This window comes from Piliocolobus tephrosceles, chromosome 16 (assembly GCF_002776525.5).
Source record: "Piliocolobus tephrosceles isolate RC106 chromosome 16, ASM277652v3, whole genome shotgun sequence".
Classification (NCBI taxonomy): domain Eukaryota; kingdom Metazoa; phylum Chordata; class Mammalia; order Primates; family Cercopithecidae; genus Piliocolobus; species Piliocolobus tephrosceles.
The window spans coordinates 54,278,087-54,302,966 of record NC_045449.1 but is presented as its reverse complement, the minus strand read 5'-3'; the positions used below and the strand labels follow the sequence as shown (position 1 = coordinate 54,302,966).

The window sequence follows — 24,880 nt, the reverse complement described above, 5'->3', positions numbered from 1 at the left end:
CTGCACAGTAGTGCCTGTGTGGAGTGGAGCCTGCACAGAGCCAGCTACTGGAGTTCTGGACACCGTGCATGTCAGCCATCTATTTGCTTGTCTCTCCCCTTGTCTGGGACCTCCCTGAAGGCTGGACCTAGTCTCATTACCATGGCGTCTAGGACCCCGTCATGTGCCTCGTGCACCGTAGGCCACCAATCGGTGTCTGCTGCATGATCGGTTGCAAGAAGGAACTGGTGAGAGATGGGGTGAAGCCAAGAATGGGAAAGAAATGGGGAAGGTGGGGCAGGCATATAGGATGCTTCCCCCCAGTGCCTCTCCTCCAGAATGTCCCCATCCCCATCATGGGTGAGCCTGTAATCCCAGCTACTCTAGAGGCTGAGGCAGGAGAATCGCTTGAACCCAGGAGGTGGAGGTTGCAGTGAGCAGTGAGCCGAGATTGCGCCACTGCACTCCAGCCTGGGCAACAAGAGTGAAACATCCTGTGGCTCCTAACAGCATGCACAGAATAGGATACACATCACTCAAGCAGCTTCTTACCAAAATGTTTAACCTGAATCCAAGTATAAGGAAACGATCAGGCAAATCTCAGTTAAGAAGTGTTCTATGAGACATGCAGCCTGAACTCTTCAAACTATCACTACTATGAAAGCAAAGAAAGCAGGGGACTATTCTAGATGACAGGGAGGTGGAGAGACACAACAACAATGTGTATTGCCTAATTCTTGAGTAGATCCTGGGCCAGGAAAACATGTTTTAAAATAATTTTAATTTTTTAGAGACAGGGTCTCGCTCTGTCGCTCAGGCTGGAAGGCAGTAGTGCAATCATAGCTCACTATAGCCTCAAACTCCTGGGCTCAAGTGATCTTCCTGCCTCGGCCTCTCCAACCGCTGGGATTATGGATATGAACTGCACCTGGCCAGAAAATAATGTTATAAAGGACATTTTGAGAGACAATTGGGGAAGTGTGAATGTGGACTATGTAGTAGATAATTTGTGTCAATGTTACATCTCTTAGATGTGGTGATGGCCTTGTGGTTCTGTTGGAGAATGTTCTTGTCCTTAGGAGATACATGATAAAGTATGTAAGTGTCTTGGTGTCTGCAAAGGTCTCACAAATAAATGATTCAACAAGATAGATATTGCATATGCAAAGAGAGATAGCACATGTGGCTGTTTTTAAAGGAGGGGGATATTGTGGGTAGGGTACCCACCTAGTGATTGTCTGCACAAGCCCTGGTTCTCCTGGAAGATGGTGGCACTGAGCAGCTGGAGGTGGAGAGGTCTGCGGGCCTGTTTGGGAACCAGTTTACAAGTAGGAACAAGGTAAGGCTCAGATGGGGACAAGAGGAGGTGAGGATGGTGTATGGTAGAAAGAATATGGGGTTTGGAGGCCAAAGGCCTGGATCCACTTGCTAGCAATGTAGCCTCTGGTAAGTCACTTAACCCTTTTGTGTCTCAATTCCCCTATCTGTAAAAAAAGAAGAAGGGTGTCCACCTTTTGAGATTTAAGAGAGGAAACAGATGAGAAATCCCTTGATAAACTGGAGCCTGCTGCTGCATGTGGACATGTCTGTCATTACTCAGAGCCAGCTGGTCTCCGGGCCCAGGAACACTGGGTAGAAGAAGCATGTTAGGACAGGGATGCTAGTGGAAATGTAGGCCCCTGCAGGGCTGGACTGCCTTCCACCCTGGGGAGCCCAGGTAAGGCAATGTGGACCCCAGCAGGGCTGAAGAACTGGGGCGGGGCAGGCCTGAGCCAGGAGACAGGCACACTCTGCTGTGCTTGACTCAGAAAGAGGCCTCCTCTCCCATCAGACCCCCAGGAGGATCCTGATGGGTGAGGCCTCCCAAAGCATGTTGGGAAGGCACTGTGGCCAGAAATGGGACACAGGGTTCATGTGTAAATGACCCAAACCACTGCATGGCTGTGCTTCCCATTTCTCCTGTTAGACTGTAGGTCCCTGAAGGCCCCTGCTTGGCTTCATCCCACCCCACCCTGACCCACGCTGCTTGCCATAGCATGAGAGCTCCAGAAACGCTTATCACCTCCAGGAAGGACCCAGGCTCTGGTCTGAGTTGGTGTGTAATCCAAGATGGGTTACTTCCTTCTTCTAGGCCTCAGTTTACCCAGAATCCATAAAATGGGGCGATCCATCCCTGCCCGACCTATACTAGTACACAGAGGAAAAATCTCATACTTTGGAGGCTGGGAGATCTGTGTTCCAATCCTGGCCCCGCTGCCTGCCAGTTGCAACGAGGAGGCTTCTCATCTCACAACCTCCATTTCCTCATCCATTACAGGGAACATGCCCAGTGTGCCAAGTTATTGCAATAAATTGAGACAAAGTCAATGCAAATAACTGGCATGTCATTTATTGGTTTATTGTCTTTCTCACCCACTAGGATGTCAGCCCCATGAGGCAGAGACTTGGTCCTGTTCCTTGCTGTACCAAGCACCCGGGATGCTGCCTGGCACTCAATAAGAGATCCCGAAATAATCGTTGGTTGAATAAATGGACATAAGGGGCGCTCAATAAGTGATGGTTTCCATTGTTATTCTAAAGTGTCCTGAGACAAAAAGCATTGGAAGTTCATGGTTTTTGAGAAAGGAAAGGTTCGAAAGCAAGTAATCTCCAGGGTTGGCACGGGGCTGTCTGTCTGCCAGTGATGAAGGGTACCAGGAAAGCTGGGCTTATCTAGACCAGGGGACAGGACTATGTGCTCTTGAGAGGCAGGCAGGAGCATCCATGAGCGATGGGGGCACTCGGGGCATCCTGGCCAACAGACTCCCTCGCTCTAGCTGCCTGTGGCCAGGAGGAAATGCAGGCCCAGTCTGCCAGCGCAGCTGACTTTTGCTAAAGCAGCCAGAAATCCAGTGGAAAACAACGAATTTTTACAAGCAAAACACAAATGAGAGCAAACACAATTCATCTGTAGGTTGGGAGGGGCCCGGTGGTGTAGCCCAACCTTCTTGGGCGATGTGGGCAGAAGGACCCCTTGGAGTGGCCTCCGTGGGGTTCTGGTCTCTCCAGCCTTCTCAGGCAGCCTCAGCCCCTGAGACATGGGACTCCACTTGGAGGAAGTGCCAACATGCCATCCAGATCCGAAAGGCCGGGATCACAGCTGGGGAAGGAACTGCTTCCCTGAGTTCTTGGGCTCACAGTGGTATCCAGGCTTCGGGACTCCTGGGCTCAGAGAAGTCAGCCCATAGCGCCGGGTCTATGGAGATGTTCAGTAAATATTCACCGAACAAGTCTCTTCATTGTGACTTTGAGCACAGCTCTCCGTCTCTGGGCCTCATCTACAAAATGGCCACAGTAATGTGGCCCCACCTACCTCGCAGAGATAATGGAGAAATCAAGTGAGACGAAAGGGTAAAAGTTTTTGTTTCTGAACAGCAAAGTGCTTTACAAATGCCAGGTGTGGGCATTCTAGTTGTCATTATTATTATGAGCAAGATACTTTTGCCAGAGCAGAAGAAGGGGGCCTTGACCCAGAAGAGCAGAAAATCTATAAAAACATCACAAGGAGTGTCTGGATGGAGCCCACCAGGGCTCATCACAGAGGGAACACGTGCTCACCAGATCCGAGACAGACCCAGTCATGGGACACATGGCTCGACCTCCTTCCCAGCCACTTGGCCTCCTGCTCGGTGGGGGACCCGGTCAGGTCAGGCTGTATCTCCCCAGAGGGTTTCTGGGAAAACACACAAACCCCACCTGTGCTGTCCATGAAATGCAGCAACTATATAAATAATATAAATACTTTCTCATATATCTTAGCTATATAAATTATACTCCTTTGCTCTAAAAACTATATATTTGAGGTAGACAAAAATACCCTGTGAGCATTTCCCTTAAAGCTGTAGAATGAGGGGTCAGTGGTCACTCTAGTCCCCAGGGGCCCCAAGAGGGCAGAGATGGGTCTTTAGGGGTAACTGGAAAAGAAGGGGATGAGAGCAAGGAAGGAGAAAAGAGGGAGAGAGACAGACAGAGAAGACCCCACAAGCCAAGGGGGCCTCCGAACCTGCACTGTGCCATTGACTTGGGGTGTCCATGTTAGCAGCCAGCCACTGCCTAGATGGCTTAGAGCCTGCCCTTTGCTCTCCCGCGACCCTGGCACTGCCAGTCATGAAGTCAGAATGTGGGTGGCGTGTTGGTGGATCAGGGTGCTCTGGCCCCCAAGTTGCTCCCAGGCCCCCTGTTCTGCCAGTGAGGTCCCTGCTGCCTTATGCCCAGCACTGAGCCTGGGTGGAGGCAGAGTTGGGGTCTCAGAGGAGCAAGATGGATTGGGAAGGCAGAGAAAGTCTCTCCATGCTGTGGGAAAGTGGAAGAAACAAGAAAACCAGCCCTCTCCCCGTTTTTCTTCTGCCAAGGTGTGGGCCAGGTGCTTGGGTCAGCAATGTCATTTTAATGAGATGGGCGCAGGTCAGTTTGGCTTCTCAGCTGAGCCTCTGCAGTCAAAAATCCTTCCAGCATCCACCAGACTGCCCGGATCCACTGGAGACTGGGCAGCTCCTCCTCGCCCTTGGAGGTCTCAGGGAGTTGGCCGGGGCCCAGGGAGTGGGTCTTTGTCCTGGAGCTGGCACAGGAGAGGTTTCTGAGCATTCAGCTGATTCTGAAGTTTCCTGTGTCGGTGAAGGGTCAGCAATTCCAGGTTTAGGGAGAAAGGAAGCTGACAGAGGGGCGTGGCAAGGCCAGCAAAGTGGCCAAGGGCTTCCCGAAAGAAGTCACCTCCTCCTGGCTGGCATCGGGCCCCACTCTGGGGAAGTCTGGAATGCCTCCAGCAAGGTGACCCCTGCAAGGTCTTCATCCTGAACCAGAGAGGCGTGTGCAACAGGAGCCCCCAGTTTGGTTCAGGGGCTGTGCATCCATGTGTGCCTGTGCGGAGGTGCCAGTCTCTCCTCCTTTCACAGAGGGCCTTGGCAGGTGTTGCTGAAAATGTCCACAGGATCTGAGGAAATTATCAAAGTCACGTCTCCTCAAGTAAGAGCCAAGGTGAGGGCGAAGTGAGAGGCCATTAGGCACTCCAGGAGCCAGGCTTAGCAAGGACTCAAGCACCTATAACCCCAGCCAGGGCAAAAGCCTTAATTAGATAAGCAGTCATAAGAATAGAAATGTAACTTCAAGTCATAGCTCCTGAGCCTGCTGGTCTTCAGTACTGTGAACTCAGCTGGTGTGGGGGCATCACAGACCAGGCAGGCCCCAGCCACAGGAAGTCACCAAAGCTGTCTCGAGCCAGCTGAGAAACTGAGCTCGCCACGTCACTGCCAGGCACCAGGAAGCTGTCGCCGTCCTCCTCTGGGCTGGGAGTAAAGATTCCTTTGACCAGGAGGGAACACAGGGAGGGGCCACTGTCTCCCTGTTCAACCTCAGGTCACTGAGTCTCGCCTTGGTGACTGGTTCTCCCACCTGTCTTACCTGCACTGGTGGTCATTTTGAGCACAGCTGGGTGAGTGTGCATAACCCAGCTCTCGAGACAAGAATAAGGCCTCAAGGGAGGCGTATTTGAAAAGCCAAAACAAGGACACAGGGCTCCAGGGCACAGATCTCACTTGGGTTCACTCAAGCGCAGAAAGCTCTCCTTTCTCTGAATGGATGGCTTCTACCGCTTGGGCTTTCTCCCCATCTCTGGCACAGCAAAACCAGGGGAGTGGTGGAGGTGTGTGACACCTGGAGCTCACTGCACATGAGCAGGGCCACAGGACCCAACTGGCCCATCCCAGCCAGGATCCCACCTTCACTTCCAGCTGGCACTGCCTGCCTTGGCATTCCCAGCCCAGCAGTTCACCTTCCAAGAACCTGCTGGCTCCAAGCCAAGCCATTCATCCCAGGAAGCAAGATGGAATAGGCCCTCTGTCTCCTCCAAAACTTCAGTCCTGGTGTGCTCTTGGTCTCCCTTATTTCCCTCCACATCTTTCTCACTCTGCCTTCCTCTCCAAGTCCTCAACAAGGTTGGCGATGCTTGGGTTCAGGGATGAGGCTTTGCTTCTCTTTGTTGAGTATCAAGAGAGGCAAAAGGCTGGCCAAGGAATGGTGGTGAGTGGCACACTTGTGTGCATTGGCGCACATGCTGGTTTATGCATGTATGTGATGACTGCCTGCCCAGCAGTTTGGCTGGGCAGCTGGAAGGGTGCCACGGGAGGTCCTGGCAGTGCAGACTGGCTTGCTGGGCAGTAGGCCTAGTGCTTGCAGGTGTACACAAGCTCCTCCTGCACACATTGCTGGCACTCCACATAGCAGCACCACTGCACCTGGCAGTGGCAGGAGAAGGCCACCAGGCGGCTCTGGGTGTCATAGCCCCGCCCGCAGCACAGGCTGCTGCAGCTGGCCTCCCGGGAGCACACCCTACCTGCTGTGCCAGGCGAGTACTTGCTGGGCCGGCAGAAGCTGGGCGAGTCCTCCATGTAGACCAGGTCCCCAGACCTCGGGGCCAGGCCTTTGGTGGGGCTGCCCTGCCTGGAAGGGGCCCACAGCTCTAGGCGGCCCAAGGCCTCATTGGTGGCACTGGACACCTTGACAGCCGAGTCATAGCGCAGTTTCAGCACTTGGCCCGTCTCACGGAACGGGGAGAGCTGCTTCCAGCAGGTGCGCACGGCACAGGAGCCTGACACGCCGTGGCACTTACACGTCGTCCTGAGGCCACTCTTTACAGCCTGTGGGGGGAGGCAGAACAGAGGCGTGGTCAGAGGCCTGGGCCCAGCAGCCAGAGCCTGCCCCCAGAGCACCAACCCCAGCAGGGCAGCGGCAGGAGAATGGGAAAGAGACAGAGGAAGGTTCCCATGAGAGGGAAAGAGAGAACCCAAGCTAGCCATGAGGCACCTTCGTGCAAACTATTAATAGTGAAAGACTCCCTTCCCCTCGGCAGAGACAGCCCTGTACTGTGCCAATGTGCATGTCTTGGTGACAACAGAGTGGGCCAGGTCTCAGTCCCAGCTCCTCCCCTTGGCCTGGAGTTCTTGTGGAATAGACCACTTATGCAACTGAACACAGCAGCCCAGTTCACACCAACTCAGTGACTGAACACAGCGGTGCCAGTTCACACCAACTCAGTGACTGAACACAGCGGCGCCGGTTCACACCAGCGCCGGTTCACACCAGCTCAGTACTTGAACGCAGTGGCCCCGGTTCACACCAGCTCAGTGATTAAACATAGTGGTCCCGGTTCACACCAACTCAGTGACTGAACACAGCGGCCCCGGTTTACACCAAAGCAGTGATTGAACACAGCAGCCCTGGTTCACAACTCAGTGATGACAACTCAGAACTTAATCTCGTAAACAGCTAAAGCACTGGCATCTCCCAGCCTCCTCGCCTCAATAGACCAGATACTTTTCACCCTCCAGGCCTCCCACTACTGTGTACCTCAGCCCCTTCCCTTCTCTGGGCCACTTCCATCTTCCCACCCATAAAATAGAGGAGAAGCGGGGTTGCTCTAGATGGAGGTTATCAAACAATGTTGGCTTCTAGGACCTCCAGGAAGGCCCAGTCCTTGGAATGGAGACCCCTCTCCAAACATCTCCCTGCTTCACCAAGACCTAGTCCTAAGCCTGGCTCCCACTGCTGACCACTGCTCCCACCGATGACACTCATGACCCTTCCCTATTTCCGCTGTGTCCCTGGCACCAGTCATGGCCCAGAGTAGATGCCAAGGGAATGTTGGTTGAAGACGTGAAGTTCATCCTGCCTTCATGAAGTTCATGGCTCTTCATCTGTTTTGGGGGGTGGGGTGCTAGCCTTCTTCAAGCCTTGCTCCCCGGCTCTGCACCCTGGTGGGAAGGCACTGTGGGCAGCCGGGGACATACTCACCTTGATGCCCACGTGGGTGTTGTGGGCGTCTGCCCGTGCCCGCAGGTCCTTGTTTCCTCTCTTGGACCCCAGGAAGTTGCTCAGAAACTTGGTGCTGTACTTGAGGTTGTCACCACACACGCCCCACTGCCAGGCCTGCCGGCTCTCCAGCCCCGGAGAGTCATCACAGGTGCAGCGCTCCATGCGCCCAGCGCTGCAGGCCCGGGCCAGGGTGTGGGTCAGGGCGGCAGAGGACACCGCATACAGGAAAGCTGTCTCTTTGAAGCCTGGATCGGGCACCCAGGGGTATAGGGAGGGAGGAAGGGGGGAAGAGAGGAAAGGAGGAAGCTTAGAGGCTGCCTGCCACCCGCTGAGGGCGGGAGGTGGTGGTGGCAGCGCCATAATGGACAGGACAAGGGAATGTGGCTTGAGGACACAGCTCCGGGTGGGTCTCCCTGTCAACTGCCCCTTAAACTCTGACTGCAAGTTGCCATTTAAATGGAACTTCCAGGCTGGGCGCAGTGGCTCGTGCCTCTAATCCCAGCACTTTAGGACGCCAAGGTGGGCGGATCATTTGAGGTCAGGAGTTCGAGATCAGTCTGACCAATATGGTGAAACCCTGTCTCTACTAAAAATACAAAAATTAGCTGGGCATGGTGGTATATGCCTATACTCCCAGCTACTCAGGAGGCTGAGGCAGGAGAATCACTTGAACCCGGAAGGTGGAGGCTGCAGTGAGCTGAGATTGTACCATTGCACTCCAGCCTGGGTGACAGAGGGAGACCCTATCTCAAAAAAAATTTAAAAATTTATAAATAAATAAATAAATAAATGGAACTTACAAATTCACTATGGAGTATGTGCCCAGATTCCCAGAGGGCAGCAGGCCAGGGGCTACAGCCTCCACCTCTCAGAACACTGAGATGCAAAGAGAAGCTACTCAGAAAACTGGTGCAGGCACAGTTGGGGCTAAACCTGCCATTTTGACTCCAAGTCAGTGTGTGACCATTCGGACCAGCCTATTTCTGAGGCCCCTGAGATAAGCCCCGGGGGCTTCCTGTGAGGCATGATGGTTCTCATATGTCATTCTCTGCTCCCCACTGTGGAATAGACCCAATGACAGAGTGACCTTGAGTCTCCCGGCTGACTTGCCCAGACTGACCATCCCACCCGCTCCGGGACCACTGCTCTCCTCTCTGCTGGGTGTGGCCCAAAGCTGGCCTCCCACCGGCTCACTACTTCCTACCTGCCCTCCAGTGCATCTGGGTGCTGGTGACATCCCACAAGAGACACAGAGAGAGGCCATTAGCTTGGCTGCAGACTGTGGAGAGCAGCTGGCCTAGGAGGGGCATGGCTGCCCTGTACAGCATCACTGCCTTTTTTTTTTTTTTTTTTTTTTGAGACAGAGTCTCGTTCTGTCTCCCAGGCTGGAGTACAGTGCTGCGATCTTGGCTCACTGCAACCTCCACCTCCCAGGTCAAGCAATTCTCCTGCCTCAGCCTCCCGAGTAGCTGGGATTACAGGCACCTGACACCATGCCGGCTAATTTTTGTATTTTGGTAGAGATGGGGTTTCACCATTTTGACCAGGCTGGTTACAAACTCCTGACCTTGGCCTCCCAAAGTGCTGGGATTACAGGTGTGAGCCACGGCAACTGGCCAACTGCAGTTTTTAAATATTTGTATTTTTAGTAGAGACGGGGTTTCACCCTATTGGCCAGACTGGTCTTGAACTCCTGACCTCAAGTGATCCACCCGCCTCAGCCTCCCAAAGTGCTGGGATTAGAGGCGCAAGCCACTGCACCCAGCCTGGAAGTTCCATTTAAAATGGCAACTTGCAGTCAGAGTTTAAGGGGCAATTGACAGGGAGACCCACCCAGAGCTGTGTCCTCAAGCCACATTCCCTCGTCCTTCCCCTTCAAAAGTCCTTTCCCTTTAGTGAGGGAGTCACATGGTGATCTGTGTTCTCCCTTCCAGACTGCATGGTTCCCGAGGGCAGCTGGAGTCTTGTTCAGCATCTGGCACAGTGCCTGGCTCACCATGAGCCTCCATGGATGCTTAGTGGGTGGGCGGAGGTGGGAGGGAGGTAGAATGGGAGTGGAAGGGAAGGAAGGACTGATGGGTCGATGGATGTGATGAACAAAGGGACAGATAAAGGAGTGAACAAATGCATGGCCTGGCTCGTGTCATCGGGCCTGGAACCAGCTGCTGCCCATCCTCACGTCTTCGTGTGCCTTGTTTTGTGTGTGTGTGTGTGTGTGTGTGTGTGTGTGTGTGTGTGGCAGAGGGAGACAACTGGGGGACCCCCATCTCATCTGGGGGCTTCTCCAGGAATAGGCTTGTGTCTCCTTCTCTCTTGGATCTTCCTTGCCACTCTGCTCCCCCAAACCTGAGGCTGGGCCACACCTGGCCTTCAACTGTCCCTCATTAACTCCCGGGACTCTTCTCATTTGGGACTGTGCTAGGGCAGGAAGGGCAGTGTGGCCTGGGCACAGGAGCCAGGAAAAAGGAAAGGGCAGCCTCTCCCAGTCTCCTCCTCCCTGAAGCCTTCTTCCCCCAGCCCTCCTCCTCCCCTGGCCCTCCTCCCCACCTCTCTTGAGCAGGCCCGTCCTGCCCTCCAGGCTACAGTTCCAGCGCTCATGCCGGAACTGGAACTGGCACTCAAGCAGGCCGAGGTGCGCAGCGTCCCGCAGGGTCTCAGCCAGGCCAGGCTCCCTCCGGCAGAGCTGCTTCTGCCGCCGGGACAGCTTCAGCAGGTCGCACTGCTTCAGGTGGGCCCCGCCCTGTGCCGGGGCCGCCGCAGTGCCCAGTCCTGGGAAGGGCGTCAGGACCTCCCGCCCGGTCAGGCTAGAGAGAGTGAGAGGAGGGAGACGGGTGAGCCTTGGGAATGGTGGTGACGGGCAAGTGAAGGGAAGGGGCCTCCTCAGGGGCTTCATTTACTGCCCTTCTGGGTGGCAGGCTGACCCCCTGGAGGTCCCGTCCCCATTTTACTGGAAACCAAGGTTCACGTAACAAGGGTTGCTGCAGGACCTTAATCCTGCATTCCAGATTCCAGTCTCTGCTCTTCTTATCCACCCTATTTCCCAAACTGGCCCAGTTAGAAAAATCATCTGGGGTGCTTATTAAAAATATGCTTTCCCAGGATCCATGCTGGGCAATTCTGGATCTGTTGGTTTGGAATTGGACCTGGGAATCTGTATATTTACCACAGTCCCTGGGCACCTTTTGTGATCTGGGAAGTCTGGGAAATGATACGCAGAGTACTGGTGACTGCCTGGCCAGGAGAGCTACATTCCTAAGAGGGGGCAGGCAGAGGGGATGTGGACGTCGAGCAGACACCCAGCCAAGGTCCCCTGACATCCCTCTCTCCCTCACATTATGCTGCTGCCCAAGTAATGCCATACCAATCTAACATGTTTCCGTAATTCCCAGATAGATCTTCAACCATCCGACCACTCGGTGCCTGGAACAAATAGATGCCTGGGGAGACAAAGGGATGGAAGGAAAGAGAAAGGAAGGAAGGAAAGACTGATGGATGGCTAGATGAAGATGTAGGAGCTGAATTCCCATCAGGCCATCAGTCCCAGACTTCTTGTTCTCCTGGATTGAAAGTTCATCAATTCTGGAGCCAAGCTGCCAAATTCTAAGGCTGACATTCTAGCTATGCAATCTTGACACCTTGGTTTTTTCCCTTCTGGAAATTGGGCAGCATAATCTTCTCCACCTCCTAGGGTTGCTGGGAGGATTATATGAAATGGACTAACCACAGTGCCTGGGACATGCAGGCCTACCTTCCTACTAGCTGGAGCTTCCCAAACTTCTCTCATTTTGCAAGATGCTTTACTCTCCAGCTAAGCAGAGTCTCCCCTTTATCCAGATGAGGAAACGAAGGATTTATGAGGAGGCAGTAACTGGCCTGGTCATACAACAGATCAGGAACAGGGTGGGAATTCGAATTAGAGTTTGCCTTCCCTCTTCCCAGAAGCTCTCTGTGAGATGGCTCTGCTGGTTCAAAATGTTTGCTGTCCTATACCCTGGCGCCCCCAGTGTAGGTGGAATATACATCATTCCAGGACCCAGCCCCAAAGAAGTAACCCCGTTCTGGGACATCCTGGCCTCATAGCCAGGGTAAAAGATAAAAGGTGGGCTGGGTACAGTGGCTCGCGCCTGTAATCCCACACTTTGGGAGGCCGAGCAGGTGGATCGCTTGAGTCCAGGAGTTTGAGAGCAGCCTGGGCAACAGCAAAACCCTGTCTCTACTAAAAAGAGAAAAATAAGGTGGGCATGGTGGCACAAGCCTGTAGTCTCAGCTACTTGGGAGGCTGAGATGGAAGGATAGCTTGATCCGGGGAGGTGGAGGCTGCAGTGAGCTGAGATCGTATCGCTGCACTCTAGCCTGGGCAACAGAGCAAGACCCTGTCTCAAAAAAGAAAAAAAGAAAAGCAAAGGTGGAAGCAGGCAATGGCTCTTAGGGCTCCTGCTTGGATGTGGCACTTGCCACTGTTGCTGATGTGCCACTGGCCAAGGTAAGTCCTGTGGTCAAGCCAGGAGTGGTCAGAGAAGCCCACGTTCCTCTGAGCCAAGGGCACAGTTCTCCTGTTTGGAGCCACCTGCCTTAGCCAGAATGTCTGGCTGGAAGCCATGCCCTCTCTATATGCCCCAGAAGTTGGAAGCCTCACCAGAGGGTATGTGGCCTGGCCAGGCCCCAGGTGCCCTCAGAAATCACCCATAGATTCCACACCCATCAGGTGCAGTCAACCCATCATGGAGCATATCTCCGAAACCTCCGAGCAGAGACAGATGCTATCGGGCTCCCCCTGGCCCAGCCTGGCCCTGGGCTCCTCTCCCAGACAGGGTGAGGGCAGGGACCTGTTAATCATTAATCTGGGGGCAAATGGGTAATTTTCCAGTCCACCAGGTCTACACCCAAACCCCTCCCTGCAGCTTGGCAGGAAACCCTCAGAGTTTGACCCTTGGCAGGTCCAGAGCAGAAATGGATGTCAACTCCAGCTGAGGCCACACCTTGACTGGCTTCCAGTGTGGAGGGCAGCTTGGGGGCTGCAGTTACCTTGCCCTCAAATGTCCTCCTCCTCATACTGAGGGCTGGTGTGAGCAGCAACTTTTGCTCACACAACTCCTGTGTTTCAGAAACTGGACCTCCCTGGTAGCAGCTGATTGACAGAGGGGAGAGCAAGCAGGGAGTAATGGAAATTTTGGCCAATGAAGCTGCATATCCTTCCAGACCTGCCTCACATGCCATTTTAAGAATAATAGCCGGCCGGGCGCGGTGGCTCAAGCCTGTAATCCCAGCACTTTGGGAGGCCGAGATGGGCAGATCACGAGGTCAGGAGATCGAGACCATCCTGGCTAACACGGTGAAACCCCGTCTCTACTAAAAAATACAAAAAACTATCCGGGTGAGGTGGCGGGCATCTGTAGTCTCAGCTACTCAGGAGGCTGAGGCAGGAGAATGGCATAAACCTGGGAGGTGGAGCTTGCAATGAGCTGAGATCTGGCCATTACACTCCAGCCTGGGTGATAGAGCGAGATTCCGTCTCAAAAAAAAAAAAAAAAAAAAAAAAAAGAATAATAGCTATGATTATTACATCATTATAGCTACATTATATGTCATATGATACGACATGATATATAACATATGATTATTATTTTTTGAGACAGTCTTGCTGTGTGGTCCAGGCTAGAGTTCAGTGGCATGATCTCAGCTCACTGTAACCTCTACTTCCTGGGTTCAAGCAATTCTCCTTCCTCAGCCTCCCAAGTAGCTGGGACTACAGGTGTGAGCCACCATGCCTGGCTAATTTTCATATTTTTAGTAGAGACGGGGTTTCACCATGTTAGCCAGGCTGGTTTCAAACTCCTGACTTCAAGTAACCCACCCGCCTCAGCCTCCCAGAGTGCTGGAATTACAGGCGTGAACCACTGCACCCCGCCCAAGCTATGTTCTTGTCTGGGACTCCCCTATAGTGTGGGGTGAAGGCTCAAAGTTGGTTTGTCTAACTAAAGGCATGATCCTTGATTATGACCTCTGACATCTGAAGAGTGCCAGAATTCCCTAGGCTGTACTTGGGAGCCAGACCCAGCAAACCCCTCCACTCATTCAACAGGCATCTGGTTTTTGTTGGTTGGTTGGTTTGTCTTTGTTTTTGGTGTTTCTGGCATGGAGTGGGTGGAGGCCAGGGATGCTGCCCAGCACCCTGCAGTGCCCAGAACAGCCTCACCCCACCACGATGTCCACAATGCCCAGGGGAAGAGACCCTGGAGGGGTCAATGGGTCTCAAACAGTGCCCAGCTCTGCATGGCCAGCGTTGTTGGGAACTCGGTGGAATGCAAATCCTCAGGCCCCACCCCAGAGGCATCTGTTTTTTAAATTTCATCTAATGGACCCTGAGATTGATGGCTCAGAGAGTCCAGTATCAAGTCGGTTAATTTTATTAGTGGTAATGACACTTAGTAGCAATTAATGACCAGGAAAGGCAGCCAACCGCATAGAGGCCTCAGGCCACATTGGGCCCTGGTCTGCCCAGGGCTGCTCTCAAAGAAGGCTCCCTGGCACGGCCTTGGGAACCCCACGGGGCCCATGAAGACAGCCTGGGAGGCCCAAAGACCCAGTTCCCCTCTGTTTGTTTTCTATGTTGCTGTTTGAGATCATATTTCCTTTGAAGAAATAGTACCATGGCATCACATGTAGAAAATGACCATCTATTTTCCTAAACAGTGAATTATCCTACACCTGCTCAGCCCATGGCTTCTGCTGGGAAGGTATCTTCCTAGACCCCATAATAATTCTGGCTGTGGCAGGCTCCAGCCTGCTCAGAGGTCAGCAGGCACAATGTCTTCCCCTGGAAGAAATCATACTCTTTGGCATCCCAGGCCTGCAGACACCGCTCACTGGGTCCTTCTGTGAAATCTCAATTACCCACAGTTAGCTGAGTGCCGAGGGGGTAAGATGGACAACTGGAGAAATTTGAGTGGGCTTCCTTAGTCTTATAAACCCAGAAAAAAAAAAAGTGTTTATTTTGGTGTTTTGTTTTGTTTTGTTTTTTTTATGGAGTCTCAGTCTGTCACCCAGGCTGGAGTACAGTGGCGAGATCTTGGCTCACTGCAACCTCTGCCTTCCGGGTTCAAGCGATTCTCCTGCCTAAGCCTCCCAAGTAGCTGGGATTACAGGCATGCACCACCAGGCCCAGCTAGTTTTTTTGTGTGTTTTTAGTAGAGATGGGATTTCACCATGTTGGCTAGGTTGGTCTCAAACTTCTGACCTCATGTGATCCGCCCACCTCGGCCTCCCAAAGTGCTGGGATTACAGGCATGAGCCACCACACCCAGCCAAATACGGGGGTCTTAATGAAGACGCTGCCTTGTGGCCAGTCAGATGCAATCAGATCAGTCAAACAAGTAACCAGGGTTCCGAACTAAAGGGCAGAGGAAGGGTTATTTGCCAACTTGCTAATTGCTCTTCTGGGCTGGGGGCTACTGCCTGGCTCAGGTGCTCCTGAGCCTCCTAGGGCTACCACTCTTATCAGGCTGTACCTGCTCTGGCCCAGCTACCTCCACTATTCCTGTCTGTCTCAGGCTCCCCCAGGCTAACTTCCAGCCTCTCTTTTCCTATTAAGAAAGCTATGACCCCAAGTGAACAGCGGCTGCCTCCTCCCCTCGCTGCCCCCAGTCTGTGTCCCTCTGCTCTCTGCACTCTCACCCCATGGTCCTTGGTGGTCAGGTTGATCATAAGACCAGAGCCCCCACCTCCACACATACAATGACCTCTGGCTTGGACCCCAGGGTACCCCCAACCACTTGACAGACTAGCCTGTCTTTCTCTAGAGTGGGAGAAGTCAAGGGTGCCCCTCAGGGCTTCATCTCACACACACTCCCACCCTCAGATCTCTCCCAACCTTCCTGAAACCGCCTGCCGCACCTCCTTTCACACTCTCCAACACACACCCCACCCACAATTGTGGCTAAAGCTGCCCGGTTGGGGTGACCTTGAAGGAAGCAGAAGATGGCTCTCCCAGGTTTTAGGGAAAGCCTCCCAGGAGACTGCTCTGTCCAACATCAGCAGGACCCCAGGGACCTCACCCTTCAATAATCACCCACCCCCAGCCTGGAGAGTGGGGCCCAAGGATCTCATGCCTCAAGGCTGTTCTGGCCTGGGTAGTCTGGTCCCAGGTCTGACTCACTCAGAGGTGACCTCAGGGTTGCCCCCTCGCCAACTGAGCTCATTCCATCAAACAAATACATCTTAACTCATGGGAGGGCATGGCTGGAGCCAGACTGCCTGGGTTCAAATCCCACCTCCACCTCTTCCTAGTTGTGCTACCTTGGGCAAGGTGCTTTACCTCTCTGTGCTCTGAGAGCAGTGCCTGGCATACAGTAAGCTCCAGATAAGTATTTGTCATTATTGAGCACCTACCATGTGCCAGGTACAACTGGGACACTGTCCTGCCCTCAAGAAGATCACCGTCTGGAGGGAAGCTGGTTGGATTCAGGAGCCCTCCAAAGTCTCTCAAGGCCCCAAGAAGGGGAAGGAAGAGAAAGCTTTGAACTGGTCTGGCTCCTTGAGGAAACACCAGTAGCTGCTCAAGGACCCAGATCAGAACTCCTGGCACCATGCAGGTGAGAACTTGATCCTGACCTGTCCCATCCTGCCTGTAGGAGGCCTGGGGGAGAGGAGGAGGCACCGGGAAGCTCTCAGGGAGCACTCCAGGCTGTGTGGGGAAGACACAGTGGGTGGAGAGCTTGGCTTATCACCTGAGAGTGCTCCAGGCTCTGTTCTTCCACCTACTCCCATCCTAGTTTCTGCTTGAGAGGGTCTGATGCTTTCGGCAGAGGCTATCTCCAGGATGTGGTGGGTGGGTGGCACAGGACAAGGCGGGTGGTTTCCAGGGCACCGGGTAATGCCAGTGTGTCTGGACTCTTAGCTGGAGGGCCCAGGAGTGGTACATTACACCAGGGCCATGCCAACTGCAGGCAGCTGCCTGGGAACCAGGAAAACCTGTGCTGCCCGGGGTGCTGGCCTCCACCCTGAAAAAGCCCATCAGATGCTCCTGATAACAGGCTTCCGCTGCAGGGCCATTTGCATGGTGAGTGCGCCCTTTGTGCTTTCATCTCAGACGTCTCAGTCTACCTCTCCTGGCCCTCACTGATCCCCCTACACACACAAATACACACACACACACAAACTCACACTTGCTCTCACACACATTCACACTCATACACACACACACACCTGCGCTCACACATACTCACACTCACACACACACTCACACATACACACATTCTCACACACATACACAGTCACACACACACACCCACACCCCCCAGCCCCTCCCCTGCTCTCCACTCCCGACCTCTTCCCAGCAGCGGTGAGTTCAGTGAGGGCAGTGCCTGGCCCAGTAAGAGAGGGCACCATGGCCCTGGGCAGCCCTTCTGTGAGGGCTTCTCTCCCCTCCTGCTTGTACACTGGGAGGCCCCAGATTTCCCCTACTATGAGCACACCCTCTCCTCCACCTTCTGGATGCCTTTCTCGTCTATAGCAGCCAATGCCACCTTGCACCTCCTCCATGACGTCCTGCAGCCAGGCACATTCGGAAGCTACTGTTTCCTACCTTCCTACCTTTATGCCCAACTCTCTCCACCCCCTCTTTTCACTTACCCGCTCATTCATTTATACCTCTATTAACCGCGTATCAATAAAAAAAGTACAACTATAAAGGATTTTTTGGTCGGGTGTGGTGGCGTACACCTGTAGTACCAGCACTGTGGGAAGTCAAGGCAGGTGAATCACTTGAGCCTAGGAGTTTGAAACCAGCCTGGGCAATGTAAGTGAGACCCTGTCTCTACAAAAGAAAAAATTAAAAAATTAGCTGGGCAAGGTGACACGTGCCTGTGGTTCTAGCTACAGGCTAGGAGGATCGCTTGAGCCCAGGAGGTCAAGGCTGCAGTGCGCCATGATTGCACCACTGCACTCCAGCCTGGGCGACAGTGAGACCCTGTCACACACACCAAAAAGGACTTTTCTGAGCGTCAGCTTTGTGCCCGGCCCACCCACAGACCTTGGCACCACTTGTTCCTCCTGTCTGGTCCCCCACCCTCACCCCTGAATCCAGCCTTCCTTCCCTCCCCAGCTCTCACCCTCCATCCCCATGAACCCACCCTGAGGACTGAATCTGGCCACACCTCCCCGCTGGAGCCCACCCCACAGCTTCGTCCCCCACCCATCCCTGACTCAGAAAGGAAAGAGCCGGGTCCAGCTGTGGGCTTTGTCATTCCTGCAAAGAAGGATCCATCACCTCTTCAAGTCTGTGACTATAAACATCTCCCCTAGTTCCTATGCTGAGTCCAAACATGCACCATTCAAATCATTATACATGAGAGCTGCAGAAACCCTTTAAGGTTACCAGGCCCAGAAGTTTTGCTCTGCTGGCTCCTGGAAGGTGTCCTGGAGGCTGTGTGGGGAAGCAGGAGGGCGAGGGTGTGCCAAGTGTGCAGGTCTCCGGTGCCCCACGAGTACATGCAAGATTGGTCGTCCAAGGCGACCCACTGGCTTGGTAGCAGGGCTGGGTCTGTGGCCCAGGTCTCTTGATTGCTTCCACCAGGACTGGCAGTTTCTGCCTGCTGACCCAGCACGTCAGGGAAGCCAAACGAGCCATCACCACAGCAAACATCTAAGGTGGTGGAAACGCAAGACAGCTAGGTTTTGAGGGGAGGAAGCCTGGTCAGGACTCCTCTGACCCCCTGGGTGCCCCAAGGGTGGGCCCCCAGGAAGTGAGAGAAAGACCCTCTGTTTAAAGGCTACTTTCCCTGGTCTGAGACTCAGTCTCTTTTCAACAAAAAGTCAGGAATCAGGCTTACAGAAGTGGCCTACCTATTCAGACTAAAGTGTGAGGGTCTGATACAATGCCAGTGCTTGAGAACACACTTGGCTAGATAGAGGGAAGATCAAAGGAGAGGGCCTCGGATGTGAAGAGAAGGAGTTGGGGGAGCTTGGTGTGGGGATGAGGAGGCGGTGGGTGGGAACTTCAGGGAAAGGCAAATCATGGCTGAAACCGCACTCCTGGTGGTAAGTTCCTACCCAACCAGGGTACTGGGTGACTCTGGCTGGGTGACTCCAACCAAGTTATTTAACCATGATGCGTTGGCCAACTAACTAGTTTGGCAGGCTCTTGAATGCACCCTGGGCTCTGATCACCCTCTTCCCATGCTCAGGCAGGCTCTGGCTGGGCTTGGGCCCTGAAAGGGCCAGGCATCTGGGGAATACCTTGTGTGTGACCCCTCAAGGATGAGGACAGTGCCATTGTTTGCACAGGCTCTAGGCAGAGATGTTTCATGCTGCAGATTCCACTTGTTCTCCTACAGGTCCCACGGATGGCCCACACCCTCCGCCCAGTTCTAGGGACAGCAGGAACCTCCCTGCCTGATCAAGGATCCACCCCCAGAGTAGTCCAGGATACCTGCTGGAATGGATGTAGTTGTGAGCAGCTCCCTTGGGAATAGAACCACTAGGACTGTCCTAAACCCAGAGCCAGCCAGGGCTGGAGCAAGGGGCTCCTCCCCTCAGCCAGGCTAGTTCTCTCTCTGTCCTCTGCCATGTCTAACTTGGTCCGACCTCCATGCCATAACCTCTGCCTGGGATACCTTCTCCTAGTCCAAAAGCCGTCATGGATCCCCTGGAACCTTTTATAGCCACGTCCTTTTTTAACACTTGACTCAAAATTGCAGAGAATGGGAAAGGTGATCCTGAGGTCCCACACAGCTCTAGCATGATGTGATGTTTGTTTGCTCCTCCAGGAAGCCCTGCTTACTTGCCAGCCCCATCCCCCTCTAACCATCCTCTTTCTTTGTCTTCTCCAACTTTCATGTATATAGTGCCATCAGTTCTGCATGGCTGACACTTCTTTCTTCCGCTTCAAAGCTGTATCCTGTAAGGTCCTTGGTAAAGGCCATGGTTTTCCATACCCTGAAATCCATTCTTTCCCAGTCCAGATGCCTGCTCCTCCCAAGCAGATGCTCCACAGACACCTGCTGGCTGCATATTATGCCCCTTAGGTGTCTAACCCCACACAAGGAGTGCAGCTCCGGGCTCTCCCTCAGCCTCCCTGCAGTCCCACCCTTCTGGCCTCACTGTGGTCTTGCTCTGTGGCTGCAGAGGCTACCACCTAATGTTACCCCGCCACCAAACCTTCCCAAGCTCAGGCTGGGCGGGCTTTGGGAGGGCGTGGCTCTGGAGGAGGCTGACTGTGGCCACGCCCTCCCTCCCCTGTGACTGATTGCTGGCGTATGCTCTCCCCATTGCCAGATCTCCGGGCCATCTGGCCCTGGTCCTCAGCCCCTGTGGGGCCCTCTACCTTGGGGTCTGAGAGCCAGGCCGGTTCCCTCTGAACCTCAGTTCCTGGGGAAGAACTGTGCTTGGGTAGCCTGGTGACACCCAGCGAGGACCAGCCAAGCATCTGGCCTGAGTCTTTGTTTAAAACTCAGCTTAGGCTAGGTACACAGTGGCTTATGCTTGTAATCTCAGCACTTTGGGAGGCTGAGGGGGGCAGATCACTTGAGGTCAGGAGTTTGAGACCAGCCTGGCCAACATGGTGAAACCCCATCTCTACTAAAAATACAAAAAATTAGCCAGGTGTGGTGGCAGACGCCTGTTGTCCCAGCTACTCAGGAGGCTGAGGCAGGAGAATCACTGGAACCCGGGAAGCAGAGGTTGTAATGAGCCAAGATCCTGCCACCGCACTCCAGCCTGGACGACCGAGCAAGACTCTGTCTCAAGAAAACAAAACAAAACAAACAAAAAAACTCAGCTTGCACAACCTCTTGTGGTGACATGGGCTCAAAGTTTGCCACAGGTTCACAAACCTTTATCCACAATTCCAAATTCCAGAAAACTCAGAAAACTACAAGTTTTTTTTTTAACAATTGTGGTGAACTCATATGGCAGCAAGTCCTGACCCAAACCAGGGAGAATATTGTGGTCTTTGTTTATCCCAACCTGTAGATGTCTTCCTGCAAAAACAATAGAGTCTGATGACAGGTGCTGCCCTCGACCTTGCTAGAGGTGCTGTTAGCCACGGAATATACAATACATTACCTTTCTATACTTGTACTTTCTTAATTTTTATTTTTTATTTTTTTCTGCCTCCCCTACCTCCTATATTATATATTACTTTTCTTTCTTTTTCTTTTCTTTCTTTTTTTTTTCTTTTTGAGACGGAGATTCACTCTTGTTGCCCAGGCTTCAGTGCAATGGCACGATCTTGGCTCCTTGCAAACTCCGCCTCCCAGGTTCAAGTGATTCTCCTGCCTCAGCCTCCCAAGTAGCTCGGATTACAAGCGGCTGCCACCACGCCCAGCTATTTTTGTATTTTTAGTAGAGACGGGGTTTCACCATGTTGGCCAGGCTGGTCTCAAACTGCTGACCTCAGGTGATCCACCTGCCTCAGCCTTCCAAAGTGCTGGGATTACAGGCGTGAGCCACCGCACCCGGCCTGCTTTTCTAAAATTCAAAAAGCAATGTTGAATTCTGACAGCATGTGGCCTCAAAGGGGTTGTAACATCAGGAAAAACAAACCCTTTGGTCCTGCCTTAAAACCAGCCTCTTGGAAGTTTCCAGGACTGACCAGAGCTTGGGAGTTGAAGTCTCTCTGGCTCTAAGACTCTTCACCCTCCTCTTCAGCCTTCATCTCTCCACTGAGGGGCTTGGGTGTGGAAGAGGCCACCTTATCCCCCCAGCTCATGTCTGCTGCTACCAGCATGCCATGAGGCGGTGGGTGTGGCTGATTTCTGGAGTCTGATGGGGATAAGTCTCTGCTCTCTGCTTTGTGTCCAGTTCCCATCCTGACAGAAGCCAGGCCATGGCTCCCAGTTGGCCAGGCCTAGGTGAGGTAGTATGTGCCCCAGAGAGCCCCATGGAGGCAGAAGATGAAGGAGTGAATGGGATAGGGCACAGAGGGAGATTCCAGGGGAAAGGAAGGGCCAGTGAAAAGGAGAGGGCACTGCCCACCAAGACATTCGCTGCAGACCAGGGAGCAACGCTAGGGACTGTGGGACTCAGCCAACAGCAGGGCCCCGAGGTCTCTACTGAAGGAAGCTACAAGTGAACTGAAGACCTGAGCGCCTGAAAAATTGGCTAATGAGCCAAGAGTTTGAGACACACAGGGCAAGAGATACCCAGGACATGTGCCAAGTGCAGGGCCTGGGCCACAGGGTAGGGCTTAGAGGGACAGAGCTGCCCTAAGGGGGCAGGCCTCCAATTGGGGTTCCACTGCCAGCGTAAGGCAGAGATGAAGACGTTGGCTTGGATTCTGACAGTTTCTCCCCAACACGCACACCTATAAATGAGGATAACTGACCAGGTATGATGCCCTGTGCCTGTAATCCCAGCTACTCAGAAGGCAGAGGCGGGAGGACTGCTTGAGGCCAGGAGTTCAAGACCAGCCTGGGCAACATAGTGAGAGCTCATCTCTTAAAAAATAATAATAATAATAATTAGCCAGGCATGGTGGTATGCAACAGTATTCCCAGCTACTCAGGAGGCTGAGGTGGGAAGATAGCTTGAGCCCAGGAGTTCAAGGCTGCAATGAGCTATGATCATGCTATTGCACTCCAGTCTGGGTGACAGAGCAAGAACCTATCTCTCTAAAAATTTTTTTTAAAAAGTGAAATTTTAAAATAAGTGAGAATTATATCAGCACCTACCTCCTGGGTTGCTACAATGTGAGGCTGAAGTAATACACATAAAGTGCTGAGCACAGAAAAGGCTGGGATTGTTCTGAATTGTACAGTGGCTGGGATACAGGCACAGAGAAGAAGGAACAGATGTCACCACCAAAGACTCCTCTTAACTTGGGACGCTGTATGGCAGACCACTAGATTTCTTGGAATCCTTATATAGAGATAGCATTTTAATACTTACATATACATTTATTTAACCCTTACAACAAGCCTAGGAGATCAAGATTGGCCCATTTTACAGATGAGAAAACTGGGGTCAGAATGGTTATCCGACTTGCCCTGGGTCAGTCAGTAAGCAGTAGATGGAGATTTGAACTCTGATCTGTGTGACCCCAAGCCCAGTGCCCCTTACGCTATAAGAGGGCCTTGGGCCATGTCCCATCCTGCTCATGCTGATGCCAGGGTGGGAGTCATCCTCACAGCACTTGGCCCACCTCCTCTTGAGCCCAACTTCCTCCTGAGCACATAATCCCAAAGGCACCAGGACTTTTCTTCCTTAGGATATTCCAGCCTGGGAGTCTGCCAGCCCCGCTTCCCTCCTCTCCTCCTTCCCATTCTCAGTCACAGAAAGTCCACCATCATCCACTGAAGAGGCTAGGCTGACTCTCAACTCTGGAGCCCAGCTCCTCAGGGGTTACAGCTCAGCCAGGGACAAGCTGGCCTAAATTCCTTCCCAAAACACAATGATTCTTATCAGCGATGTTTGGCTTTCAATCTACCACCCCCAAAACACTAAAATTTCTTTTACCCTTTCTTCCCTCCAACTGTGTTTTTCTCAGGCCCCAATTCAATTTCTAAAAATGTGGGGGTTTAAAAAATAAAAACAATACCATCCAAATACATAAAGTGCATAGGAAGAATTTCTTTTTTAAAATTTTCAATGCCTGCACTGCCCCTTACTCCATGCTGTACACACTAGTTAACTCAAAATGAACCATAGACTCAAGCGTAACAGCTAAAATTGGCTGGGTGCGGTGGCTCATGCCTGTAATCCCAGCACTTTGGGAGGCCGAGGCAGGTGGATCACCCGAGGTCAGGAGTTCAAGACCAGCCTGGGCAACATGGTGAAACCCCATCTCTACTAAAAATATAAAATTAGCCAGGCATGGTGGTGGGCATCTGTACTCCCAGTTACTCAGGAGGCTGAGGCAGGAGAATCACTTGAATCCAGGAGGTGGAGGTTGCAGTGAGCCAAGATCATGCCACTGTACTCCAGCCTGAGCAACAAGAGTGAAATTCTGTCTCAAAAAAAAAAAAAAAAGAAAGCTAAAATTATGAAGTTTCTAGAAAACAGGGTTGGGCGCTGTGGTTCATGCCTATAATCCCAGCAGTTTGAGAGGCCAAGGCAGGAGAACTGCTTGAGCCCAGGAGTTTGAGACCAGCCTGAGTAACATAGCAAAACCCCATCTCTACAAAAAATAAAAAATTAGCTGGGCATGATGGTGCATGCCTATAGCCCCAGTTACTCAGGAGGCTGAGGCAGGAGGATCACTTGAGTCCAGAAGGTCGAGGCTGTAGTGAGCTGTGATTGTGTAACACATTTAGTTTCCTTATGGGAACTATTTATACCCATCCTCCATGGCTCTAGAGGAACGGCTCTGAGGATCAGGTGAGAGAAGGGGCTGTACGAAAAAGTGACTTGTAAACTGCAGTACTCGTTATTATGTTTTTATCACCATCAACAGAATTAGGCTCCAGGCTCACTCAAAAGCAGCAGAAGCAACTCTAGCCTGGAGGACGGAAATTCTCAAAAAAAAAAAAAAAAGGGAAAAGAGAGTCTCTTGCTCTGTTGCCCAGGCTGGAGTGTAGGACACCAACAAAGCACAAACCATACAAGAAAAGGTTGATACACTGGACTTCATCAAAATTAAAAACACCTGCTCTTCATAAGACAACAATAAGAAAATGAAACGGCAAGTCACAGGCAGGAATAAAATATTACCAATACTTGTGACAAAGACTTGTATCCAAAATATATAAAGAACTCTTAGGCCAAGTGGCCCATGCCTGTAATCCCAGCACTTTGGGAGGCTGAGGCAGGCGGATCACCTGAAGTCAGGAGTTCAAGACCAGTCAGGCCAACCTGATGAAACCTTATGTCTACTAAAAATACAAAAATCAGCCGAGCATGGTGGCGTATGCCTGTAGTCCCAGCTACTTGGGAGGCTGAACCATGAGAATTGCTTGAACCCAGGAGGTGGAGGTTGCAGTTAGCCGAGATGGTGCCATTGCACTCCAGCCTGGGATACAAAGTAAGACTCTGTCTCAAACAACAGCAACAACAACAGCAACAAAATATATAAAGAACTCTTATGATTCAATAAGACAACCCAATGAAATGATATTCAAAT

The 24,880-nt window shown here is 52.5% G+C and overlaps 2 protein-coding genes across 11 annotated transcripts in view; one reads left to right on the top strand and one right to left on the bottom strand.

Moving 5' to 3' along the window:
* The window catches only part of LOC111525784 (leucine-rich repeat-containing protein 37A3-like), a 510,962-nt gene that overhangs the window by 328,196 nt on the left and 157,886 nt on the right, over nt 1-24,880 (top strand). The gene's annotated exons all lie outside the window — the stretch shown is intronic.
* Nucleotides 1-24,880, bottom strand: part of WNT9B (Wnt family member 9B) — a 34,984-nt gene that overhangs the window by 3,836 nt on the left and 6,268 nt on the right. The window contains exons 2-4 of one of the 2 annotated variants that reach the window (XM_023195065.3): nt 10,372-10,628; nt 7,804-8,069; nt 6,342-6,650 (exon numbers count right to left, since the gene is read on the bottom strand). In XM_023195065.3, the coding sequence (XP_023050833.1) occupies nt 6,342-6,650; nt 7,804-8,069; nt 10,372-10,628 (832 nt within the window). Of the gene's footprint in view, nt 1-2,346; nt 6,651-7,803; nt 8,070-10,371; nt 10,629-24,880 lie in introns of those variants that run through there. The other variant, XM_023195064.2, reaches the window with a different exon arrangement.